This window comes from Xiphophorus hellerii, chromosome 5 (assembly GCF_003331165.1).
Source record: "Xiphophorus hellerii strain 12219 chromosome 5, Xiphophorus_hellerii-4.1, whole genome shotgun sequence".
NCBI classification, from domain to species: domain Eukaryota; kingdom Metazoa; phylum Chordata; class Actinopteri; order Cyprinodontiformes; family Poeciliidae; genus Xiphophorus; species Xiphophorus hellerii.
The window spans coordinates 8822239-8848568 of record NC_045676.1 but is presented as its reverse complement, the minus strand read 5'-3'; the positions used below and the strand labels follow the sequence as shown (position 1 = coordinate 8848568).

Here is a 26330-nt window from a genome sequence, read left to right as displayed (position 1 = left end):
ATGCATTTATTCAATTATTTTTATCCATTGCAATTGCTTTTTTTTATCTTTGAGATCCAGAGGTATAAAGGCCAATGTAAATATAATCTATTATTGTTATTATTATGAAATATATTAAAAAAACATGACTAATAATAGAAAAATGATATCTTTCTCTTGTTTCTTTAATTTCAAACCTGGTTCTTTCCAACAGGTTTCCATCATGTGTGCATGAATTTGTGCACAGATTAACACAGAGTGTTGCCAGGGACCCTCAATGCTCCCCCTCTCTTTCTTCTTCTTTTTTTCTCTCCAGCTCTCTCCACCCCTCTGTCTCTCTCTGTTTCCCTCCCGACCCTGCTCTCATTCCTTCAGGTCCCTCCAGCCGCCTCCTTCAGCAGGAGCGGGGGATCATAGGCAGAGGAGAAGTGACGGGAGAGCAGCATCAGCCAGCATCTCCCTCACTGCGGGACGCAGGGAGACAGGAAAGAGAGGTGGAGGGATTAAGTTAGTTGGAGAGACCAGGGAGAGAGAGTTGGAGCTGTTTGGGTGGCAGCTGGGAGACCAGGAGCTTCTTTTCCTCCTTCCTCTTTCTGGCTGTGAGCTCTCTCTGGCTCCCCTTTTCTTCCTCCTCCTCTTCGTCTCCTCCGCTCCTTCTTCTCACCCCGACTCTCCTCCCAGCTCCCACCGTGGGGTCTCAGCTCTCCATCTCCCTCCCCCCCTCCCTGACTCCCTACCTCCCCCGGGCGCTGCTTGGAGACTCCGGGCTGCTGCGCCGCCGGAGGATGTCTCGGAGGGAGTCTCCGCCGCCGCCTCCGCCGCCTCCACAGCTGCTGGGGGGTCAGGGGGGCAACTGCGAGGACCGTCCGGAGCGCACGGAGCCGCTGTCCGACTCGGAGCGGGAGATCATCCAGGACACGTGGGGGCACGTCTACAAAAACTGTGAGGATGTGGGGGTTTCTGTGCTCATCCGGTAAGAAAAGCCTGCATTTGCTTTAATTACAACAAAGATGAAAACTCCCATTTACGACTTTACTTCACTACTTCAATCTTTGTGCTGATTTGGTTTGGAAGTATAATTTGCAGATGAGCCTTATTTACTGTACTTAGCCTCTAATGGGAATAAAAAATACTAATCGTCAGATCCAGAGCTGGGTAGTTAGTAGGACTGCACCGATTTCCTTGGAAATCAAAAAAGAAGTTGTGTTGTTTTAATGTTTTTCGTTGTTGTAATTTATAAGCATAGTGTCGTGGAAAAAAAAACTATTTCCAAGCACTGTTCAGGTGAAATCACTCAGTCAGGTTTATTCATGTATTGTGCACAATACAGAGAGCTTGGAGGACAATCAGTAATGAAGCAGGTCTGGATGAAAAGCTCTGCCAGGCAGAGACAACACATGAGTTTTATACAAAGGGATAAGGGATCCTAAGCATGGGAAACAGACTGGTTCCCATGCAGCTTTGAAAAACAACATCCAACCTTGTACATGTAACCAAAATAGTTTAACTTGGTGGGAATATACAAGAACTTAGAATAAACATATAGCAATACAACTAGCAGGTGTGACCTTACTTTAATTTTTCCACTACACATAGTAAAAAAAAAAATAGAAATAAACTTGAGTTGCTTTGGCAAAAACAAAAAATTATCTTCTGCACTACTAAATATGGAAAATTTAATTTTCCATAAATTTTATTGGCACATGATGAAGATTTAGCAGGAAGAAAACCTGTTGAAGGGAACCGGGTTCAAAATAATGAACTAAGCGATACAGAAATGCATCTTCTTTTATTAGTTATGTTTCTTTCATATTTATTTCATTTTCATATCAGATTTTATTTATATTGCCATTTATATCTTTAAATATTAAAGAACAAAAATAAAACAAGGAATTGCAGTTGATAAAAATAATTAAATTAATACATAAATAAAAGATAATTAATAAATAAAAGAGAATAAAGCTAATATCTAAGAAAATGATAAAAGATTTTGCTAAAAAGAGTTGTCTTAAGTAGGGTTGCAGCGATTTATTGGTGAGCTGATTTATCAGTGCCAATTTTCTTAATTTTGGAAGATCAATGTTGGCCGATACTTACATGTGAAGCTGATCTTCTCTTCCTCAGCAAAGGATTAAAAATCAACCGTTATCTTCTGCTTTCCTGTTAGAGAGGTCTGACTGACAGACTGACCCATCAGGTTATATCTGTACGTTTGCAGTTAGCAATAGTCACTCCACTGTTACCAACTCAGTGGCTTTCTTGTTACATTTCGTGACATTTCAGACAAAAAAATTGGTATGACCAAAATCAGAATCAGCAGGTCAGGATTTTTAAAGGTCGGTAATCAGCGATCGACCAGAAAACTGCAATCAGTGCGCCCCTAGTCGCTACATACTCTGTCTGTTACATTTACCTCACTAACGTTTTGGAAGAAGTTGACCTTTAGGAATAGTTTCATTCAAATCTCGCTTCACAGTCTGTCTCAAACGGTGGTCCGCGGTCGCCCCCTAGTGGTCCGTGAGGTACTGCATGTAAACGTCAGTTTGTTTGCCGTGACGTCAGCTCAAAGTGCGACGCCACAACTAGCTTACTAAAGGATTGTGGTTAAAAATAATAATGGATAAGTGGCTTAAAACTGGGTCACTCAAAAGAAAAACCGAAGATACCGGTGAAAAAAAAAACGCCAAGACAATTTATATGATCGGAGGAAGCTAAGTCATACCTACTGAGATGTCGTTTACTAGTGATTTGATTCTTTTGAACGGCTCTTGGTCTTGAACGGTAGGACTCAAGTCTCAGTTGGTGAGAACTGTTCTTTATTTTTTACGTTTTTGTTTGCTTAGAATTTTCAGCTCGCACATCAACAATTGTTTTATTTTTATTTAATTTAACATGAATTAATCGGCGAATAAATACAACTGATAGAAATGGGTGGATAATTTCTATATTTAGTAGTGCAAAAGATAATTTTTGGTTTTGCTAAAGCAGCTTAAGTTTATTTTTCTTTTACTATGCTTCTAGACTATAAAATACCCCTAAAATGCTATTAATGCACACAACACAACTTCTTTGATTTCCATGTGTTTGGCATTACTGGAAAGCTTAAAATCCACACTTTTGGAACTTATGGTATTGTCGTGGCATGCTGTGTTATTGTGGGTCAGTTTCAAGTTATTTGGTCTGTTTGTAAAATTAGTTAGATGATCCTTGGTCTTAAAAAGTTTGAGAAACGCTGCATTAAAGGGAATCTGACATGTTTGTTATGAAATTCCAGTTTCCTGTGGGTGGCCAGGGGTTTGTTGGGCCCAGGCGTTCTGTTGTTTGGCGATTTTAGTGACGTTCCTGGATATGTAGTGGCATTGTCTGGATGTGCAGTTATTTTGTTGTTTCTTCTGCCTGAATCTGTTATGTAATCATGTAATTTATTTGTAAATTTTTTTCAACATGTGTAAAAGAATCAAAGCAACACTCTAGGTGTATTTTTTTTAAAGAGAGAATAACATAACACAATATAAAGCTAAAAAAAAAGTAAATTTTACATAATCCCTCCATATCTCAGACAATCCATGAGGGATTTACAGGTGTGTTGCCATTATGATGCTGCTAAATGTCCCCGGCTCTGGTTTCCAAATACTTACATTTTACACTCATCTTTTCCAAAAGTCCTGGTCTTTATCTACGTATTTGTTACCCAAAATGAAGGAAATCCAGGCTGATTTATTGGTGCAGCCCTGGTGTTTTCTTCAGTTTTTGTTTATCTATGTCAGTGGTGTCAGTAGTTTTTGCTACATTAGCCAAAATTCTCAGTTGAAATTACATTTGGGTAGCAAATTTTTATTTTATTTTTGTTTAAAAATGCATAAAATAATTTTGTGAATAAAAAAAAAATAAGGCAACATTTTAACATAGTTGGGTTTATGTTAAAAGAGATTTGTAAACATAAAAAAAACTTGCAAATTGTTCTAAATAAAAGCAGCAGTGCTTACTGACATTGATGCATGACACTCTTTAAGGTTCTGTTTTCACAAAGTAAAAAAAATCACAGCCTTTTTCTATGGGAGAGGAGGAGCTCTTCTGAATTTTCTGCTCCATTCATTTATATTCAAAGGAGACTAATATCATTTTTAGCATGTACTTTATACTTTATTGATCGAGGAAATTACTTTTTTAAATTATGTTTTTGTATTTCCATTTGCTTCTAAAAACAGTCCAAATGCTTAAAAAAACAAGCAGGCATTTTTTTTGACAATAAGTTTTTTTTCTTTTTTTTGGTGTCTGGAAAATGAGCTGTTTCACAAACCTCCTGATTGTTAAGTTACATTTGAAGGGCACTGTGGTGTTACCTAGCAACCCAAGCAAAGCGAAGCCCGTCACCTAGCAATCGAAGCTGAGTTGCAGCAAGTTTGATCAGCTGTGCTGTACAATGGCTGATGGAAAAGACAAGTCATTTATTGTTGACTTACCATCCAGAAACCACTTGCTGCATTCTTGCTGGTTGTACAGGAGGCTCTACTTGTGTTTTCAAAGATGTATGTTTGTGTATTTCCAGATCTGTTTGCAGCCATTTTCACAATCAAGTTTAAATGTTGACTTGGGGGCGTGGCCAGTAGCAGCCTACATGGATTTAAAGTGACAAGATGCCCTAAAACAGCTCATCCTGAAAGGAGGTCAAAATAGGCGGTACTGAGCAGACTAAAATCTCATTATCAAAGAATAATCTTGTGCAAAAACTGTAATGAGCATATTTTGTATAGCTGTAGAGCCCACCTTAACCTAGGTAGGCCCTACAGCAATTTGACAAAACCAGTCCTGCTTTGCCTTTTAGCCCAAACTGAAAAGCAACATTTGTACAGGCTCACAGTTCTTTATATCTCAAGAAATGCCAAGTATAGACACATCAAGAATAGAAATTAATTTACATGTAAGTAAGATATTTTCAAAATAAGTTCCCTGATGAGTTACTGAATGGTACACAGAAGACCCTGAACCTGCAGACTTTCTCAAGCCTTAAAATAAATGGTTGTTATGGAAACTTTGTATCCAGATGAATTAATAAGTTTCTCTAAAAGGGGAGATTTGGTATTTTTCTTTTCTACATTCTTCAGCATCTTCCTCACTGGTTGTAATCCGACTGCTATGGTCTTTTCTGACTTACCAGCTATCTTCTTTGTTTGAGTACCATGTTCTTTTGTCTTTCCCATTTTGAAAAATGGTTTTAGACAATTGTGCCTCTGTGCTTAGTCATATTTAAAATCTAAGAAATAGAAAGTCATGGATAAAATTTTCAACACTATGATCAACTATGAAAAGTAAAGCGTCAAGCACAGAAAAGAAAAAGTGAATTTTGTTAAAGCCAACTATTCATCTGCTCCAACCCTGCTGTCCGCACTCCTACAAATACCTCCAAGATTTTTGCCATACACTGTAAAAACAAAAAAAAGGAATTTTGGTCTACTGTAGTTTCTAGTGCAAATATCTTAGTACACTTGAAATAAGATAAAACTAACTTGCAAGTAACTTTTCAGCAAGATCTAAATGCTTTATTCAGTCCATAATTCCTAATATTTCTGGCAGATTATTTCACTTATAACAGAAAAAAAATCTTCCAATGGAACTAGTACTTTTTCCTCAATTTTAAGGCATTATTAACTTAAAACATGCTTCTTGCTGAAAAATTATTTGTAAGTTAGTACATTTGAAATAAGACAAAAGAAAGGTATTTGCACTAGAAACTATAGTTTCTGGCAAATTCTTCTTCTTAAAACAAGACATTTTTTCCATTCAAAGTTAAATAACTTGCACTGGAACTAATAGTTTTTTTTAGCAATATTAAGGAAATAACTTAAAACCAGCTCTTATATCTTGCTGAAAATTTACTTCTAAGTTAGCTTTGTCTTATTTCAAGTGTAATAAGATATTTGGTTTAGAAACCAGACTTTCTAGCAAATTTTCTTTTCTTATAACTGGACATTTTTTCCATTATAAGATAATCTGCTACTTTTTCATCAATATTAAGGAATTATTGACTTAAAACAAACTGCTATATCTGGCTGAAAGGTTATAGCAAGATATCTTTTCAGCAAGAAATAAGACAAATTTTGTGAGTTCGTTTTGCCTTATTTCAAATGTACTAAGATATTTGTACTAGAAACTAGACCAAAATTACTTAGTAATATTTTGATCTGTAAACCAGATGACCACTGCAATAAAAATTATTGGCCCAGGAATAATAACATACTTAAATTAATTCTGCAGAAAGCCACGGCTGACCGAACCACAGATGGACAGAACCACTGGCCGCCTGCAGGAAGCCCAGGCAGGAAAATCAAATGAATTTCAATCATTCCACCACTACGCACCATAGAGCAAAGCTTTAAACCTCCTGGGGTTTGTTTAGCTGCAAATCTGGATGATTTGCTAAACATATGTGGGCAAATAGTGTCATGTTTTCTCAAACTGCAAGGTGTGTTGCAGATGATGCAGAATAAAAAAATATGTCTCATCACTGAACCAGAATGCAATATAAACTATTGAAACTATTGCATTTCAACCAAAAAATGGTGAAAAATGAACCAACAACCAGAAATAAAAGCTTGAAAGTGAAGCAATGGAAAACAGCTGCTGTAATTTGAGATAAAAGGTTAATCTGAGGCAATAAAACATGAGTTTAGGACATGCTCTAGGTCTAACAAAATAATGTTTAGAAGTTGAGATTTTCAAAAACATACAGTTTACTCTACCGGCGGATATTAACCTATCAAAAGCTTGTAGAAGAAAAGTCAAAAGGATGAACTCAACTCCTACAGATTAAAAGACAGTTATCCTGCATACTGATCAGCTGAATAAACTAAAGCAAGAAAAGTTTGGCCTGATTTAACTTCCGACAGTGAGAAAAGAATTGTATCTTTTCATTCTGTGTATGTAAATACGTGATTTCATCTGTATTGTTGGAGCAGAAAAATGCAGAATGCAAAAATGCAGCTGAGAAGGGACGAATGTGTTAATGAAAGCTTTTTCTCATTACCTAAAACAAAGGTAGCATTAAGTGAAACCCACAAAGTTCATAAATATATGAACTCTTCTTTCAGTTTTTTAAAGTGTCAACCTAAGTTTAGTTTATTCAACTCTTGGAGGTTTGACAAAATGAATAAAAAGTTAACATAACTGCTGTAAGTTTATCTATCATAAACTCACATTTAGGTACAAAATCTTAAACTGGCTAAATTTATTTGAGTTAAAGAGTAGAAGATAGTAGACACAACTAAATGTGGCTCAAATGCTTTACAGTTTAGAAGTAACATATACAGTAGATATTGTTGTTTGTAGATATTAGCTTGTTTTAAATCAATAATTCCTTAATATTTCTGAAAAAATACCAGTTCTGATGGCAGATTATTTCACACATGATCTGGGAAAAATGTCTTGTTTTAAAGTAATCTTACTGTGGAGATTATTGACTCAAATCAAGCCGATATATCTTGCTGAAAAGTTACTTATAAGTTATTTGTGTCTTATTTGAAGTGTATTTGCAGTCGAAACTATAGACCAAAAATACTTGGTAAGATTTTTTCAGTGCAGCTTCGGTGGACGGATGGACAGACGGACCAAATGCAGGCGGCTTGATGACAGCCATAAGATTTCTTGCTTCCACTAATCCTTGTAATCCCTTCTATACTCCTTATTGGCTCTTGCTACCCCACAAATGCAGGTGATGCTGGCTGATAAATGTTATCAATGGCAGCTTGAGCGTCCTTCATTTTCCCCGGCAACAATGTGTCTTTTCATTGCTTTTTCCAAATCCTGTCCAGTTCCTGAGATAACTGAGCCTGGTGCGCATTAAGCCAGGAGATAGGGGAATGTGAAAAGGTTTTCCCAAAATGATAATAAAAAACCTTCAGTATATGTAAACATACAAATTAAAGGGATTAAAGACCAGTGATTTTTGGATTTTAGTCTTTCTATGCTTTTCTTAAAGAACAGAAGCACTGATTCTGATTGGGACGGATTTGATTGGTACTGATTAAAACTCTGAGGCGCTGATCCCTCCACAGGCAAAACTGATGATATTTTGAGTGTATGAATACAAATTATTTCAACTTTATATGTATTGAGGAGGAAAAATTAGCTCTGTGGCTCATTCCCAGGGTGCCATTTCCCAGGGTACAAACTCAGGGAAATAAACAACGCCTCCTGGTTATTCCACCAAATATTGATTTCTGAACTCTTCCTGAGTTAAAACATTAGTATTGTTGTTTCTAAAGTAATATCAACTTGTTTTCTTTGCATTATTTGAGGTCTGAAAGCACTGCATCTTTTTTTTGTTATTTTGCCCATTTCTCATTTTCTGCTAATAAATACTAAATCTTTGCTTGGCATTTTGGAGACATGTCAGTAGTTTGTAGAATAAAAGAACAATGTTCATTTTAGTCAAAGATATACCTATAAAAAGTAAAAAAATAAAATAATCATTCTGTGGCCTCTTAATGTTTTCCAGAGCAGTATAGGTCGACTTCACAACACACACGTTCAGGTTCTCTGTATTTATCCTAAGAAGAAATCAAATGCTGGGTTAACTTTCCAGCAGCATGTGCCACACAGTTACCGACGGCAACAGAAAAAAAGGACGAGCTGTCTGTTACCGGTTACTATGGTAACCACCAACTGTCAAGAGCAGCATAACAGAACTTATATATATATATTCTTTTTTTAATTTTAGTCCTTGTAACAGCAGAACTTTCGCGTAATAGTATTTTATCTGTCTGATGGAATCGTTTTAAAATGTTCAATGTGATTTCATAAGTTACTGAGTACTTAGCCTTTTTACAAAATACTGTTTTGTTTTTACTTTAGTGATTTCTTGGATGGCTACTTTTATTTTTACTTGAGTAAGATTATGTTGAAGTGGTGCTTTTTTCTTTACTTGAGTACATGTATTTGGGGACTCTACACACCTCTAGTTGAACTAATTTGTTTCTATTTGAATCTTCTTCAGAAATATAAAAGTTACTTTCTCCAGTGAAAGAATACACTTTAAAACTTTTAAAAAATATTTAGTTTTAATGGTCTGCCACCAAAATAATAAAATCAATAAAAACAAAACAAAAATTAAACTTTATTAAATACCTCTTCTAAGTTTCAGCTGAACTTGTAAGTTATTTGTAATAGTTAGATCAGGGTAAATAAAGAGGGTTCAGTTCAAAATGTAATTCACATATTTACAAGCATGACTAACTGATTAGAATGTAAAATTATCATCATTTTAATTATTTAAGCAGTATTTACTGTCATGATTTATGGACCCAGAAGCAGAAATGTGAAGCAGCAGCTTAGTTTGATGATTTAATGAATCTAAGAGTAAATACAAAGTTCAGGCAGCACAGGTGAGAAGAGGCAAGGAGCTGTCACACTGGTAGCAACTGAAACGACTTGAAAATAAACACGACTTCAGACAGGGTAGACGCAACAAGGATCCGACAAGGAGCAGGGAACACAGGTGGGATTAAATACACAAGGAGGGTAATCAAGGGAAACGAGGGACAATCAAGGGGTAGACAGGAAACACGGAGACAAAACTGAACACAGAAACCTAAATAAACACAGAAAAAAAAACATATCCTCACACTTACTAAAATAAATGCAATAAAAGTTGTCAACAGTAGCAGAGAGTACTGTTTGTGTCTCTTTTGCTTTACAAAGTGTGCTTCCTGTTGGCTTTTTATATAAAAAACTAAAAATGTTAACAGCTTAAATATCCACAGCTAAAATACTGCCGCTTCACAATATTCAAGGACCTGTTAAAATGGACAGCGAGTCGTCGTCAAGGAGACCGATGGTACTGAGGCAAACTGATTTCCAGTTTGAGTTGATGAGAATTCATGAGTGAGTGAAAAGACGGGGCAGAGAGCATCCTGTGTGTGTGTGTGTGTGTGTGTGTGTGTGTGTTGCGGTCTTATCTGTCAATGACAGCAACAGGCGTTGGCACTTCGGCGGCGTCTTTCATGCCTCTTTATCTGCCGGCTCTTCTGTTACTCCGTTTAATCAGTTTTTTTTTCTGCTGTTCCTGCTTTAGTGAAAAAGTGACATTATTGTTCATTAAAACCGCGCATAGGCACCATTATTACTAAATTAGTTTTATCAAATGAGCCAACCCCACTTCACAAAACAAAACGTGAAACTGGCTTTGATACTGTAATAATTATTTTTAATAAGAAACAGAACAAATAATGAGCTCAGAGACTCAATTAGAGCAAATTTTGTAGTTAAATCATATATCTAATCATGCAAATAATTGGCGACTACTAGCTTTACTTCTTAAAATTTATTCTTTCCAGACTAATTTCTAATTTACATTTCAGCTACTTCAAAACTATTTACTAGAGCCTGATAGAAAGCTCACATAAAACAAATTTTAAAGTTTCTGTATTGGTTAAATATCCATTTTAAAATTGATCTTAAGATAATATCATAAAAAACAAAACAGAAGTGAAACTTTATTTATTAAATACCTCCTCTAAGTTTCAGCTGAACTTGTGTCAACAAAACCAAAATAGTAAGATCAGGGTAAATGAAGGGGGTATTTAGATATCTAGTGATATAATTTGTATATTTTTTATAATGTATGGTTTTAATGTTAGTATTTTAATAGATTTTATTTATTTTTCTCCTTTTGAAATGTACATATATCTTCAATATTTCCTTCTTAATCTATGAGTGATTTTATGTTTGATTATTTTTCTCAGTTTTAAACCATTATTTTGCTGTCGGTGTGATTATTTTTTATTTATTTATCTAACTATTATTTTACCAGGAAATCCCTTGAAATACAATCTTTTTTGAGGGAGATCAGCAACGTACAGCATATAAAGCAATAATTAGAATGTACAGACAATTAAAACATCATGAAATTTGCTTTAGTAATCACACACAAACTACTAAAATATAATTTAATATTAATAATTTTAAACCTTCTAGTGGTTCACTGTCTGTTCTCCTTTATTTACGATGAATAAAGGCTTTTGTGATAGGTTACTATATATTTTATTAATTTCTTTTACATATTAGTGTTGCTGGTTTTGTACAGACTCATCCAAATGGACCAGAAAGGCAACATTAGTTAAACTGCTGCAGTTTCTGCCCACATTTTCAGTTGTGTTTATGTTTTCAAGATCAAAAATGAGCTTCACAATGATCCTTTCATGCCTGTGTTTTTGTTTTTATTAGCTGCACAGTGGCTAAACCTGACCTACAGACTATTGAGAGCGAGAACCACCAACCAGAACTTTTACTGATAATATATCAGATTTCATGGGATCTGTTCTTCTGTAGAAACAATAGTCCGATATCTTAAGATTTTCTTCTATTATGTGAAGCGACTACTATGTGGAAGATGGCTTTAAGGATTGTGGAGAAAAGTCAGTCAGTATATATTTTTCTCCTTTGTCTTCTCCTCTGCAAATGAAACAAATGCAAGACTGTATCTGTTCAGAAAACTGCAGAAAACGTTAATGACTCAACAAAATCAGGTTCATGGCTATAAAAGGTTGTGAAACAGTAAAAAGATACACGAAAGGGCAACATTAAGATAAATAACGACAAGTTAAGTAATAAATGCACGCTTTAAGAGACACACACAAATATAAAAAGCTGTACCCGCCACAGACTGCAGGTTTTGCTTTAATAGCCTCTTGAGAAATTCAAAGCATTAAACTGGTTTTATGTAGACGTGTAAATTATTACACAATGAGGCAGCAGCATCTGCAAAGGCGTAATCAACTCTTCGGTTTAGTTGGGAATATCTAAACGCACTTGATGCTTTGACCTCAGTGTGTTTGATGAAACATGAAAACTGTTTAGAAAATAAAAAATGTAATCTGCAGCAGCCAAATGAGGCCAAAAACTGAGCCGAAATGACCAGCTTGTTTTTGTTCCTGTTAAAAAATTAGCTATGAGTTATTGTTATTATATGAGTTAAGCATGAACAGTTATAAAAATGAAACAAACAGGATTTGTTGCTCTTCTTTTGTTAAAGCTGCCGTATGTAACTTTTACAAAAAGTAATGTTTGCATATTTGCTGAAAGTATCGCTACGTCACGACAGAGGCAGATAATCTGAAAAAAACAATAGACTTGCTGTCATCTACAGAAATACACCAATCAAAGCCTGCAGGAGGGCCTTAGGGCTGCGCTGCCAGTCACTCTTGTGTATGCTCTGCTCACATCCTCCCCCTTTCTCTCTACCATTAATGCTCAGGCTAGTTAGCATGTCCACCGCTGACTGCGGATAAATGGTTTTCCTATAATGATGAGTTCTTTCTCCACCAACAGCGCGTATACGAGGTTGATTGAAAGCGCTAAGACACTCCTCCTGGCTCTGGAAAAGACTGTTATAAAGGCCATTTATAGACCCTAAACAAACTAGAACAAAAAACTTAAAATACAATAAAGTTTGTAGTCGTAACATGCTAAAAGATGGAAAAGTCAAACTCCTGCTGCATGCACCAGTACAACTCAAAGTGATTCCTTTAGACACAACAAAGTAAAACAAATGCTATTCCGCTGTGTAGTTCTACTTTTGTGGTTGTTAAATGAGTATTTTATGATTAATGAGACTTTAAAGTAGCTTTAAACCAGTGTGTTATTTTATCCAGACTCTTTCCAGTCAGAATCCAAACACAGCAGCAGCATTTTCGCTTCATTTAGTTCTAGTGGAGCATTTCAATGCTCAGATATCAAACCATTTTCTCTGTTATACTATTACAGTGTGTGCTATTTTTTTCCCTTATAAGTCACATCCTGGCCACATGAGATGAAACACTCCCAAAGCAAGAAGCGAGACACCTAAAACACACCGCAGACTTCAGAGAAGACATCTTTTTTGAAGCGAGCGAGTTAGTGTTCATGTTTGCCAAAGCTGAACAAGAAGTTCTCCATATTTTAATTTATTTCCGTCACCGAGGAGCAGAGTGAGCTTGTGATGTGACAGCTGAAAGAGCAAAGCTGAAACGACCCAGGATCCCGGGTGCAGATGTGGTGAAGCAGGGCCCCTGTGGACCATTGCTGCACGACCAGCTCCAGTTTTCCTGGACCTCTGATAAGATTTAAATCGGATCAGAATAGAACCACCTGTGTGGGAAGTTTGTTTATAAATGTATTGAGCTGAGGAAGTTTATTATAGAAAACTAAAGCTATAATAAAGCGGTGGCCATGCTAACTAGCCTGAGCATTAATGGTAGAGAGAAAGGGGTAGGGTGTGAGCAGAACAAAAACTGAAATTGAGAAAACATTTTCTGAAATTAATAAAAACAGTAATTAATGGGGAAAAACCACAATTAACTAGAACCATATTGTGCATTTATAAAACTAACTAAAACATACTGAAATTATAGGTATAATATCTTTATCTTTGTGAATCTATTTACCATCTTTGAAATTTATTTTTTTTCCCCCCACACAAGCAATTTATGTCATCTGTCAGAAAATTACGGCACTCCATAATCCTCTTATCCGCAAAATGGTGACAGTAAAAGTTAGGAGAAAACACCAGTCAGAATTTGCTGCAGCTGACAATAAGCTTGTCTTGTTTTTTATTCATATTTTTATTTTTCGGTATTTTCTGCAAATTTTATAATTGTATTATTAATTTTACCAAACTTGATTTTATTTTTGGTTTCATTTATAAACTTGTGATGTTGTGATTGTTGCAAAAGACTTTGCACTTTGTCAGCTCGGCTTCCCACTGAGTGTTGAAAGAAAGATCGTGGAAATTCCCGTGACACCTCTGCATTAACTCACCCTGCTTGCTGAGCTGTTGTAAACAATGAACGTTTTAAAGCTCAAATCAATTAAAATTTTTTACGTCCAACCATTCCAACCTTGTTTATGTCTCTGCTCCCATCTACCAGGGTGGTTCACAAATGGAATTCCCTATATATGCACATAAAGTATTTTATAAGAGCCAGCAGGACCTTAAACACAGTCCAGATACGGTGGAACAAAAGAGGCTGAGTAATATTCTCCCAAGGCCACATAAGGAAGTGGGATTGCTTTGAAAGGCTGGACTAGTGGGTTGAATTGAGGAACTTCTTTTTGCCTTCAGACCTCCCATTATTAGAGGTTCATTCAATGCTAATCTGCTGAATGAATGCTGCACAAGATGCTAAAGAGAGAGCTAGCGCTGACGATAAGTGCATTCAGACCGGATAGTCGGGTAGATTCGGTTTGATTGGGGTCTAAAATTGCAACATTTGTTACATTTTCAGAACTGTAGTTTGCATTCAACCTGCTCTGTGTCAAACGACTAAAACTAACTGAAAACCTGTTCCCCCCCGTCGCCTGTGGTGGCGCTGCACCAAGATCTACTGAAGGAATTGACACATCATCTCTTAACCAGCGCAATTTCCTTCTTCACAAAAAGTAATCAAAAACGGAGTGGTGTCAGATTTTAGCGGTTGTAGGATTTCTTCATTCATATACATTACTGGTTTGGACATTGCCTGTTAGCCGCTAACGCTAGCGACGCTCCTGCAGGTGCCGTTACTGAGCGGTGAGTCTGTCCACTAAACCAAGCTGTTCCAATGCGGGATGAGCAGGAATCTGTCACAAAATGATTGCAGCGCCTTTATTTCTTACCCGATTTCTATAAACATGGCTTAAATTAAAGCTGAGAAAATTGCTGATGTTTGTAAGTATTCTCTTTTGATATAAATCTATAAACAGTTTGGTTTCTATCAAGATGCAAGAGAGGACTAAGATTGTTCTTTTATATTGGTGAATAATTACATAATTGCTGCTGTTAATTTTATTAGTTTATAAAAATGTAACAAACCATCACTCATATATTTTATATAAGGGACATATGAAATATGTCATCCTATTTGATGATTAAATGTTCAAACAACCGAGGCAATTAGTCCCATTTTTGTAATTTATTAAAGGTTTAAAAATTACAGCAGCTGCAGAGCGCCACAGCAATGGGTTTTAAGCTGATAAACAGTAAAACAACTTTAAACCATTTATATTCTGCTTTTCCTCGCTTTCTGTATCGGCACGCAGACCAGTTGCCATGACAATCGACACATCTTCGCTAACCCGCAGAGCAGAGTAATATATTGACCAGAATGTCCTGCACTGTTGCTAACTTCCTGCTTTTGGAACGATCTCTAGTCAGGTTGCATTCAGACCGTTTTAGAGTCTACTTCAACCGGACCGAGACCTAGGTTTTAAGGCAGATCGGACTTCGCTTTTTAAGTCTATTTTGGAATTCAATTTTGCATTCTGACTTCCCCAAAAAATCGGACTTTCTGGACAAACGGATTAAGAGTCTGATTCAGGACTCTAAATCCTGGGTTGGTCTGAATGCACCCTATATTTAATATGGTTCCCAATGGGGGCAGGAGTGACATGCTTGCGTTCACGGAGTGTTGTAAAGAAAGTCGTAAAACCTACGCCAATGACGCTCATATTTCCTGAAAGTAGACGCCTGTGGCTACGTTTTGATGCATAAATTATTTCTGTAGCGTGAAGTATGTAAGAACAGCAGCATTTTGTTTAAGAAGCTTGAAAAGGTGTCAGTTACTAGAGTGCGCACTCTGTCAGTTGAAGAATTCCGCCATTGGATTACATTGTAAACCTGAAAACGGGCAAACATTTGCATAAGACTTAAATTGTGATTTTAGAATAACTGTAAGAGATATCAAAAGGCTGAACCATTTGAAGATAGCTTGACATCTTCTGATTTGTTTAAAAGTTGAATGGAGTTTCTAGGCAGAAGCAGGCAGAAGTGGCAAGCGGTCAAAGAGCACAAAGACTTAGCTGAATTTAGCTGAATTTAGTGGAATTCTGAAGGATTTCAATGTGTTTTTTTATGGGGCTGAAATATCCATAAAAGTTAGAATTAATTTTTTTTAATATATAAAAACTGAAATCACCAAAAGATAGCAGAAGTCTCCAGAAGAAGTTGACGGTTTTGATATATGAATTGTTGAAATTGGTTGAAGAATGCACATTTTCTTTAGAGAAAGATGCTCTAAGAGTTTCAGACAAAAAGACTGGTACATTTTTAATGCCTAATTTATCATCTTCAGAATAAAACAAAACAAACTATTATGATTAATGTTAAGATCATATCACCTGTTCCTATGCATTTAAGTCTACAGGGACTGAACTGGAAATGGAAGAAGGTTGATGATGTGTCTGGTGAACCATTTCTGTATTGATTAGGTCATATGCTTTATATTTTTATCCAAGATACCTGACAAATTTATCATTTGTTTTTACACTAGAGCCTGGCAAAAGTGGAAAAATGCACATATATGGGGTGTTTGCGTATCCTTAAAGAAGTCTTAAACTTATACTGAAAATCAAGGCCTTAAAATGTCTTGAATTTAATTAATGAATGTTAGCTGGCCTTAAATAGATTCTTTTTTTTCTGTCTGTCAAATGTTTGAATCACATGCAAATGTTTTCATAGCATTCTGTAGCATAATTGCAGTTGAGGCTATCAATAACTAGCTACTAGTATACCCTTGCTATCTAGTTCTTTTTTTTATCTCTCACATTAGCACAAAGCCAGATTTCTGTTTTTGCCATGCTGGACTGTAATGGTGCAAGTTCCCACAACAACCCTGTGTATCTACAGCTTTTTGATCTTAAATTTAATTCAAGCTGGCATTTAAAAGGTCTTAAAAAGTCCTAAATTTGACTTTATTAAACCTGCAGATACCCTGATATGTGACCTCTGCAAGATTTAATGATCAAATGCAGATTTTTGTTAAGCAGCCTGGTCCCAGTCATGTCACATTTATCTAAAATTTACACCACTGAGGTGTAACAGGTGGCAGGAAGCAGGGAGACTAAATGTACTGCAACAGACAAACAGGCATGGTAGACATTGTTGATTCAATCATTAATAATTCTGCTACTTTGAAGATTCAGAATTGATAAACATCGCCCTCACATCTTCCTCTGAACATGTGGGTCGCTTCGGGGCCATCGATTGTTTCCGTTGGTGTCCAATAGTGGCCGCATTTAAGCTCTAATGTAAACAACCAACCAAAAAATTGGATTCCAGCTAAATAAATTGCAACATTATACCGGCAGTGTGAACATAGCCTCATCTCACTGCCGGCAACGTTTACCAAACTCAACATGTTTATGGTTGTTATGACGGTAGAACAGAAGAAAAAAGGCTTTTTTCTGGCAAGGCTCCCAAACAACCAGTTGGCATGTAGATGACATCTAATGGTTTCTATGGAGGCCGAATAGCTTTAACAGGCCACTTTGTGCTGCACATCTCCAACAATTAGCTTTATAGATGTTGGGATTATTTTATTGAATTTATTCAAGTTTTCTAATAATTTGGGTATAATTTGTAGGACTTAAAGATGCATGTTAATTATGGAACTGCTATAAAGAGTGAATGTATTTTAAGGCTTTTTTCACATCTTTCCAGGTGTTTTTTTTTATGGGAGCACAAAAAAAAAGAAAACAGGACATTTAATATATTAAGTGAACCGTAGAGCAAGTAAACATTTTATTGCCTAAAATGCAACACTGTAGCATTCCTTTAGTGAACGGAGCAGAGGATGCATCTGCAGCTAAAACATGTTTCTAACATCAACATGTGAAAAACGCAGCCCTTTCTGTTTGACTTAAAATCAAAACAATGCAGGGCAAATCTTTTGGTTATTTTTGAACCAGAATTTGAACCAAGTGAAGCTAAAACTCTATGCTACTACACTATAAAACATTTGAGCCGCATTTAGTTGTGTCGACTATCTTCTACTCTTTAAGTCAAATAAATTCATCCAGTTTTAGATTTTGAACCTAAATGTGAGTTTGTGAAAGATAAACTTACGTTGTGTAAGTTGTGTTAACTTTTTATTCATTTTGTCAAACCTCCAAGAGTTTAATAAACTAGAGTTTTTAGGTTAGCACTTAAAAAACTGAAAGAAGAAAAAGACAGGAGTGGGAACTATTTCCCAGAATGCTTAGCGGCTTGTTTCTGTATCCTGAGATGGAAGAGCGTTACATTGATCTGACTCTTGTGTTTTATTAAGGCAAATGTTTATTTTAAAGCTTGAGGATAATGTCCTGTTCACACTAAATGTTTCTGAGCTGAATTCATTGCGATGTTTAATAAAATTCATCATCAGGTCAGAAATTTTGTTCATACATTTTGAAACAAGAATTTAAATTATTCTAAAGTAAAATAAGTTGTTATTTTAACTTGATAATGTGAGTAAAACAATAGAGAAATGTGGCTCTGCAGTTTTTTTCTTGCATATTGTGAAATAATTATTTGGTTTAAATAATTAGCTCTACACCAGCTCTACACCCTCGGCAGGGTCCTGGAGGGTGCATGGGAGTTCGCCCAACCAGTCTACATGTGTTTTGTGGACCTGGAGAAGGCGTTCGACCGTGTCCCTCGGGGAGCCCTGTGGGGGGTTCTCCGGGAGTATGGGGTACCGGGCCCTTTGATACGGGCTGTCAGGTCCCTCTATGACCGGTGTCAGAGTCTGGTCCGCATTGCCGGCAGTAAGTCGGGCTCGTTTCCGGTGAGAGTTGGACTCCGCCAGGGCTGCCCTTTGTCACCGATTCTGTTCATCACTTTCATGGACAGAATTTCTAGGCGCAGCCAAGGTGTTGAGGGGATCCGATTTGGTGGCCTTAGGATCTCATCTCTGCTTTTTGCAGACGATGTGGTCCTTTTGGCTTCATCAGATCGTGATCTGCAGCTCTCGCTGGAGCGGTTCGCAGCCGAGTGTGACGCGGCCGGGATGAGGATCAGTGCCTCCAAATCCGAGGCCATGGTCTTGAGCCGGAAAAGGGTAGAGTGCCTTCTCCGGGTCAGGGGGGGTGTCCTGCCCCAAGTGGAGGAGTTTAAGTATCTCGGGATCTTGTTCACGAATGGGGGAAGAAGGGAGCGGGAGATCGACAGGCGGATTGGCGCAGCGTCTGCTGTCAAGCGGGCGCTGTACCGGTCCGTCGTGGTGAAGAGAGAGCTGAGCCAAAAAGCGAAGCTCTCGATTTACCGGTCGATCTACGTTCCCACCCTCATCTATGGTCATGAGCTTTGGGTCATGACCGAAAGAACGAGATCGCGGATACAAGCGGCCGAAATGGGTTTTCTCCGTAGGGTGGCTGGGCTCTCCCTTAGAGATAGGGTGAGAAGCTCAGTCATCCGGGAGGGACTCAGAGTAGAGCCGCTGCTCCTTCACATCGAGAGGAGCCAGTTGAGGTGGCTCGGGCATCTGGTCAGGATGCCTCCTAGACGCCTCCCTGGTGAGGTGTTCCGGGCACGTCCCACCGGGAGGAGGCCCCGGGGAAGACCCAGGACACGCTGGAGGGACTATGTCTCTCGGCTGGCCTGGGAACGCCTCGGGATTCCCCCGGAGGAGCTAGAAGAAGTGGCTGGGGAGAGGGAAGTCTGGGCCTCCCTTCTGAAGCTGCTACCCCCGCGACCCGACCTCGGATAAGCGGAAGAAGATGGATGGATGGATGGATGGATGGTTTAAATTGTTAAATCAAGTTAAATCACCTTCAAATGTTTTACAGTGTACAGTGTCGTACATTGTAAAAAAAAGTTTTGTTTTTTTAATCTTAAATGCAAAATGTTTATATAGTTCTGGCTTCTTTAAAGCTCTGAGTGTGTTCTTTGAGCATATTGCCTTTTTTAAGTCTGTATACTCCAGTTAGCTATTAATCTTTACTAAATAAGCTGATTATTTCAATGATCAATTCATCACGATTAATCTAATTAATTGTTACAGCCCTTGTAAGCAGGGTCTTATTGTTATTATTGCAGCTATAAGGAGGTCCTGGGTTCGATTCCCGGCCCGGGGTCTTTCTGCATGGAGTTTGCATGTTCTCCCTGTGCATGACTGGGTTCTCTCTGGGTACTCCAGCTTCCTCCCACAGTCCAAAATCATGACTGTTAGGTAAATTGGTCTCTCTAAATTCTTTCTAGGTGTGAGTGAGTGTGTGTGCATGGTTGTCTGTCTCTGTGTTGCCCTGCGACAGACTGGCGACCTGTCCAGGGTGAACCCTGCCTCTCGCCCGGAACGTAGCTGGAGATAGGCACCAGCACCTCCCAACCCCACAAGGGACAAAGGTGTAAGAATGGATGGATGGATGCCTGATGAGAGATTTTGACTCCTGGTGTTCACCAGTCCAATGGTGTTAATTATCTAAGTACTGACACAACAATCATACAAAACAGCCATTATTCCTCAACTTTTAAATTGATTTCCTCCCAAACTCTTTTCTTCATCTCTGAGCAGTGGTGAAAACTCAAACATCTTTCAAGCTTTATTATTATTACTATTCTCCCTAATACATCCTGGATAGGTGGTGCCATTCTGTTCGGTGCATTCTCACACTGGAACTCCACAAAAATTAGACGCCACTTTCTGCACACCTGCATCCAATTACGCTGCGAGCGTCTTATCAATCTTAACTACGCCGTCTCATCAGCGCTTCTGCACTTTAAATGCCTCTGTTGGGAACTTCCTGCTGAACCGATGGGGCAGAGCCAAATTACGCACTCACTCGCAGAGAAAAAAGAAAACTCATGTAAGTTACTGAACTGCACTCCGAGATAAGAGGAGGGAAACGCTGATTTCGATTTATGGTGAAGAGAGCAGCTAGACGCTTCACAATTATCTTCTGTGGACTGTGTAGCATTTAATTATAATTAAAGGTTTTAGCTTCCTGCAATTTGTTCCTTCAGTCAATACTTTTATGGGTTGTTCTTTTAATTTATAATTCAAGCATTTGTGTCTTTCAGAATTAGAGTATTAAAAACATTGAGGAGGAAGAAAATCACTCTTTGCCTTTTGGAGTCCAGAGTTGCTTCAAATGATTATGTTCAACACACCCTGCCATCAGCACGGCCATCATTATTCCCACAGACCAACTCACGTCTCAAAGATTATTACCTTGTGAGCTTTGTAGATGTTCACACCTTTGGGCTTTGATTTGGCCATCTTCTTTTGGTCTAGTTTCTCATGCAAATACCTGAAATAAGACAAAACTAACCTACAAGTAACATTTCAGCAAAACATAGGAGCTTGTTTTGAGTACACTTTTTTCACTTCCGTTACCGATATCTGACGTTTGGTATCGGGCGATACCGATATCTGAAGTTTGGTATCGGGCGATGCCAATATCTGAGGTTTGGTATCGGGCGATGCCAATATCTGAGGTTTGGTATCGAGCGATGCCAATATCTGAGGTTTGGTATCGGGCCATGCCAATATCTGAGGATTTAGTATCGGGCGATGCCAATATCTGAGGTTTAGTCTCTGCCGATACTAATCCAATACAGAAAAGCAGAGCTGAATTGACTTAAAACGCTTCTTTTTTGTTGTTTTTTTTACAAAAACAGACATAAATGTACTGAATTAAATTTTTATTTTATAGCTCTACAATCTTAAATACACCAATAGCTTCACAAGCTTGGTCAAACATGTAAAAACAACACAACTTTAATTTGTTCAGTCGATGCAATTATGAGAACAGCCAATGTAAAGTGAATAATAAAAAAACTGAAATTAACAGGTTGACTACCATGATTAAATATGTAAAAAAATAAACTGCAACAAACCTTCTTTCAAATGGTTCAGAAAGCATAATAAGGAATCCTAAATATAACTTAATATAAATAATAAAGCACAAAACAGAGTTAAACTGAATAGATTAACCCTTATGGATCAGGCACATTGTCATCGTTACCTGATCTAGAATTTTTATCAATACTGGGACCAATACAGGTATTAATATCGGATCGATGGGTCTCTAGTTTTAAGTCAATAGTTACTGAATATTGACAAAAAGTACTAGTTTGTTTTTTTACTTACAACATGGGAAAACGTCTTGTTATAAGTGAAGAAATACTACTGAACAGTTACTTGAAAGTTAATTCTGTCTTATTTTAAGTTTATTAAGATATCTGCACTAGAAACTGCACTAAAGTGTTTGATAAGATTTTTTGTTTTTGGGTGTTTTTCCATGAGAGTGAATGGAAAAGTGTGACCAGGCTTTTGCTTTTACATGAAAGGTAAATCTATTTATTTAGACCCCCTCCCCCCCATTATCCATGATGAAATATTATTTTTTCTCAGGTTTTTTGTCAACTTCCCGTCTGCAAAGCAGTATTTCAGCCAGTTCCAAGACATGGAGGACCCTGAGGAGATGGAGCAGAGCAGCCAACTGCGGCAGCATGCCTGCAGGGTGATGAACGCGATCAACACTGTGGTGGAGAACCTCAACGACCCAGAGAAGGTTTCCTCGGTGCTGGCCCTGGTGGGAAAGGCCCACGCCATCAAACACAAAGTGGAACCCATATATTTTAAGGTAGAGATTTCCTTTTTATTACTGTCTTATGGCCAAATGTCTTTTCCTTCCTACTTGTCCTCCATTCAGTTTTAGATTACAGATTTGTACTTATTTTTATTACGCAAAATTTACTTTTTACATGTTTTTATGCTTCCATTTGGGTTTCTACAGCTTCTGAAAAGAGAGCAAGAAAAAAAAATACCCAGCAGTTTTTTGGCAAGAAGTTTATGTTTGAATTACCCCTTTCAAAAACCTTCTGATTGTTAAGTCACAATCAACAGAAACTGTGTCGTTACCTAGCAACCCCAGCTGAGCCTCGCCCATCACCTAGCAACCCAAGTGGAGCTGCAGAACGTTTGGTCAGTTGATTTTATTCACTGTACAATGGCTGCTAGAAAAGACAACTGTTTTTGTTGTTGACTTACACTTGGTGAGTTCTTGTTGGTTGTAGAGGAGGCTCTAATTCTGCTTTTCGAAGCTGTTAGGGTGTATAATGGCGAATCTGTTTGCAACCATTTTGTAAGTGTAAACGTTGAGTTGGGGAATGTGGCAAAATAGGCAGAACTGACCAGGCTGAAATCTAATTATCTGAGAATGATTTTGTGCAAAAATTGTAAAGACCATGTTTTATAAAGCCCACAAACATAAACTAACCTGTTCAAGGAAGCGTAACAGGTCACCTTTAATAGGCCAGTGCTGGCTTTCTAGATGCAGTTATGAGGAAAACCTTGGGTGATAAGTTTTAAAGAAAAAGTGCATTTTTCTCTGTATGTTTCTAGCTGTAAAATGGTAAAAAAAAAAAGTACCTAATTCAGGCTGGTTTTTTCCTCCGCATTACTGCAGCACAGTAAATGATCCTGGAGGTCAGCTGAAGCGAGGCTGCCAGTCGCTTCACAGAAGTTTGTTCCAGTAATAAATGTTCTTTAAAGAGTTTAAAAGGTGCTTCGGAGTTATGTGAAAGCCTCCAGTTGATCAGAGATTGGGCAATTATGAGAAAATGGTTGGGGTAATATTATAATAATGTACCGCATACCTGCTAGACGCAGAACTCTGGAGAAAAGTACAAAATAAGTTTCGAAATATTCTTTTATTAGTAGATCTACGGTTTATAGCTCAATCAGGAATGCAGCTGCGATTAGAGCATCTTTTTCACTTCTACTGCTTTTTAAAATTTGTTCAAGGTTGTCTATTGTAATTAGTAAATAAATGACAAAAAAATCTGAGATGGCTCATAACTCAACAAAGCTTAGTGATGCTTCTTTATGCTGCACGATGGTTAAAAAACCCAGTCCAGTCAGACCAGGAATAATGATCAGAAACACAACAATGGTACAAACTGTTCATAAATAGCTGCTATTATCCATACAAAAATCACTCCCAGAAAATTATTGATTGAGTCTATTCAGGTATTGTGATGAGATTTCTATTGCTCCAAAATCTAAATGTGGATGCAATCAGATCAGAAGCCTGACGCTTTTATTGTAGAAGAAGATGCAGTTTCTGTTTCTCTTATATTCTCTATTTGGCAGAATGTGTGTGTGAACAGAGTGAGAACATCCATCACAGCAGCACACACCCACTGCAGAATCAAAAATTAACCTAACAGCAAGGTTTGGGAATGTGATGTTAGCCTCACTTTTAAAGGAGAAGGATTATGCAAAATCGACTTTTTTTTATATAGCTTTGTATCATCTTATAATGTTATTCTCTCATCATCGTCATACCTGGAGTGTTGCTTTAATTCTTTCATCCATGTTTGAGAAATCCTTGAATCTCCCATGGCAACCATTCTGCGGTGTCTAAATGCTTGCTAATACAAAACACCGAATGTTTTCCCAACGCTCCTCCTAGGAGCCGCTCAGCTCCATCAGACTAGCGGCAGCAGCAGTTGGTGCAAACACTTGGTGGAATTGATAGTCCGCTTAACTTGTCATACAAACTACAATGCTCCTAAGAACGGCTGTACACAACATCAATGGATAGCGTCAAGGCAGGAGCTTCTTAAAGAGACAGAGGCTAATTTCAAGGCATCAAATATGGCTATGATAAGGGGATCTATTATGCAAAATTCAAATTTTGCACATTTTTGTAATTCCACTTGGGTTTCTACAATAGAAGCAGTTAGACAGATGTTAAAAAAACATCCAGCCATTTTTTGGCAGCAAGTTCATGTTTTATGGTGTCTGGAAAACGAGCTGTTTCGAAATCCTCCCATTTGTTTAGTCACATTTGTCATCACTGCGCCGTTACTTAGCAACCCCAGGGGAGCACCTGCACATTCGGGCAGCTGGTTTTACTGTTGTAGGTGATGTACAACGGCTGCTGGAAAAGACAGGTGCTTTTTTCTTGACTTACCATGCAGAAACCACTTGCTGCCTTGTTGTTGGTTGTGCAGGAGGCTCCACTTCTGCTTTTCAAAGATGTACGGTTGTATATTTGCGCATCTGTTTGTAGCCATTTTCATGTGGGCGTGTAAACGTTGAGCTCATTTGGATTTAAAGTGACAAGACGCCCTCAAGCAGCTTATTCTGTAAGGAGATGAAAATAGAAATGACTGAGCAGTAAAATCTCATTATCTAAGAATAATTTTATAAAAAAATTTAGTAAACATGTTTTGTATAACCCATAAATGTATCCTAACCTGTTCATTCTCTTTGTCCCACCCAGATCCTGAGCGGAGTGATCCTAGAGGTGCTGTCTGAAGACTTCCCAGACTTCTTCACAGCAGAGGTGCAGTTGGTGTGGACCAAACTGATGGGGGCGCTGTACTGGCATGTGACGGGGGCCTACACTGACGTGGGCTGGCTCCAGGTCTCCAGCTCAGCAGTGTGAGAAATCAGGAAGATGATAGAAGTTTTTGTTGGAGAAATAAACAGCTGCATGTGTGAAAGATTGGGAGTTTGGTTTCACAGATATGGATCAGATTAACGCAGTAATCCATGCAACATTCTTCCACACTTTGGTTGCGTTTTGGTGCTGAGCTTTTGTTGCTACGCTGCAGAGGTCAGCAAGATACCGAGCGATATAACTAGACATCACCTTAGCTCATGTAAGTGGTGTTTTAGTACATGCGTCTTAGCGGGGGGAAAAAAGGATGTTTTTTTAGTACCCATCATCCAGTTCTTCTACAGGTAACTCCTGTTGCTCCAGATCATAGAAACCATGACTCTGTGTGTAGCATGAGTGCTTTCTTATTAACGAACTGCCACGTGTTTAGGCACGCAACTCTGAAAGCTTTCCGATTTCACTTATTTCTGTGGTGGTCAGTCTTAGCTGTATCTCAAGGTCTGTTAAGCTTTAGATGAAAACACATGTAGTTAAACATGAAAACAGATGTACAAATCTTGTCTTTTCAAATAATATTTTATTTTCTGGAAGACTTATCTTCTCAAAGAAGGCTATAATTAAATGGCAAGAGTATCTGATAACATTTTGGCATTGTGAGATGAATAATTTTATATGTTACAATTCAATCCTGTTTTTTGATGACATGTAACCTACAAAACTTTAAGTCTTGTTCTTTCTTTTTGGTAGCAACACAAACAGGGTAGGGATGAAGTGGAGTAGATTTAATCAATGTTCTACTAACGCACACATCAAGGTAATCCCACGCATTTTCTGTACTAATCTAGGCAACAATTGGAGTTTTCTCTCTGAATTTACCGTCTTATCTAATATACAATGTAAAACATGTAGCAGCTGTAAAGAGAGGCTTCCCATGCACACAGTTTTGCTGCATGCAACAAACGTTTTTTTCCCCACCAATTTAACAGCATCTATATTCAGTCCAACAAGAGTTGGTGTCTTTTTAAGACAGATATGTTTCTCCTCAGATTTTGCAAAACAAAAACTGTCAGTATAGCCTGTTGGATTCCAATCAGAAACGCTGTAATTCACTAACGATCCACCAGCAGGTGGCAATGACACAAACTACATAAAAATTTAAAGAGAAAACATACTAAGCATGGCTAAAGCATTGCTAGGCAAAAAACATCACTCAAGTTTCTTTGAAACAA

The 26330-nt window shown here is 37.8% G+C and overlaps 1 protein-coding gene across 1 annotated transcript; it reads left to right on the top strand.

Moving 5' to 3' along the window:
* Positions 1-324: 324 nt before the first annotated feature.
* On the top strand, positions 325-25744 carry cygb2 (cytoglobin 2). Its single transcript, XM_032563438.1, has 3 exons — positions 325-952; positions 22101-22332; positions 24982-25744. Exons 1-3 carry the CDS (start codon positions 765-767, stop codon positions 25144-25146), a joined length of 585 nt encoding a protein of 194 aa, XP_032419329.1. The 5' UTR covers positions 325-764; the 3' UTR covers positions 25147-25744.
* Positions 25745-26330: the final 586 nt, after the last annotated feature.

Coding starts and splice junctions, on each gene's coding strand:
- cygb2 (XM_032563438.1), top strand. CDS start 765: ATGTCTCGGAGGGAGTCTCCGCCGCCGCCTCCGCCGCCTCCACAGCTG. Junction 953..22,100: donor GGGGTTTCTGTGCTCATCCG/GTAAGAAAAGCC, acceptor ATTTTTTCTCAG/GTTTTTTGTCAACTTCCCGT. Junction 22,333..24,981: donor TGGAACCCATATATTTTAAG/GTAGAGATTTCC, acceptor TGTCCCACCCAG/ATCCTGAGCGGAGTGATCCT.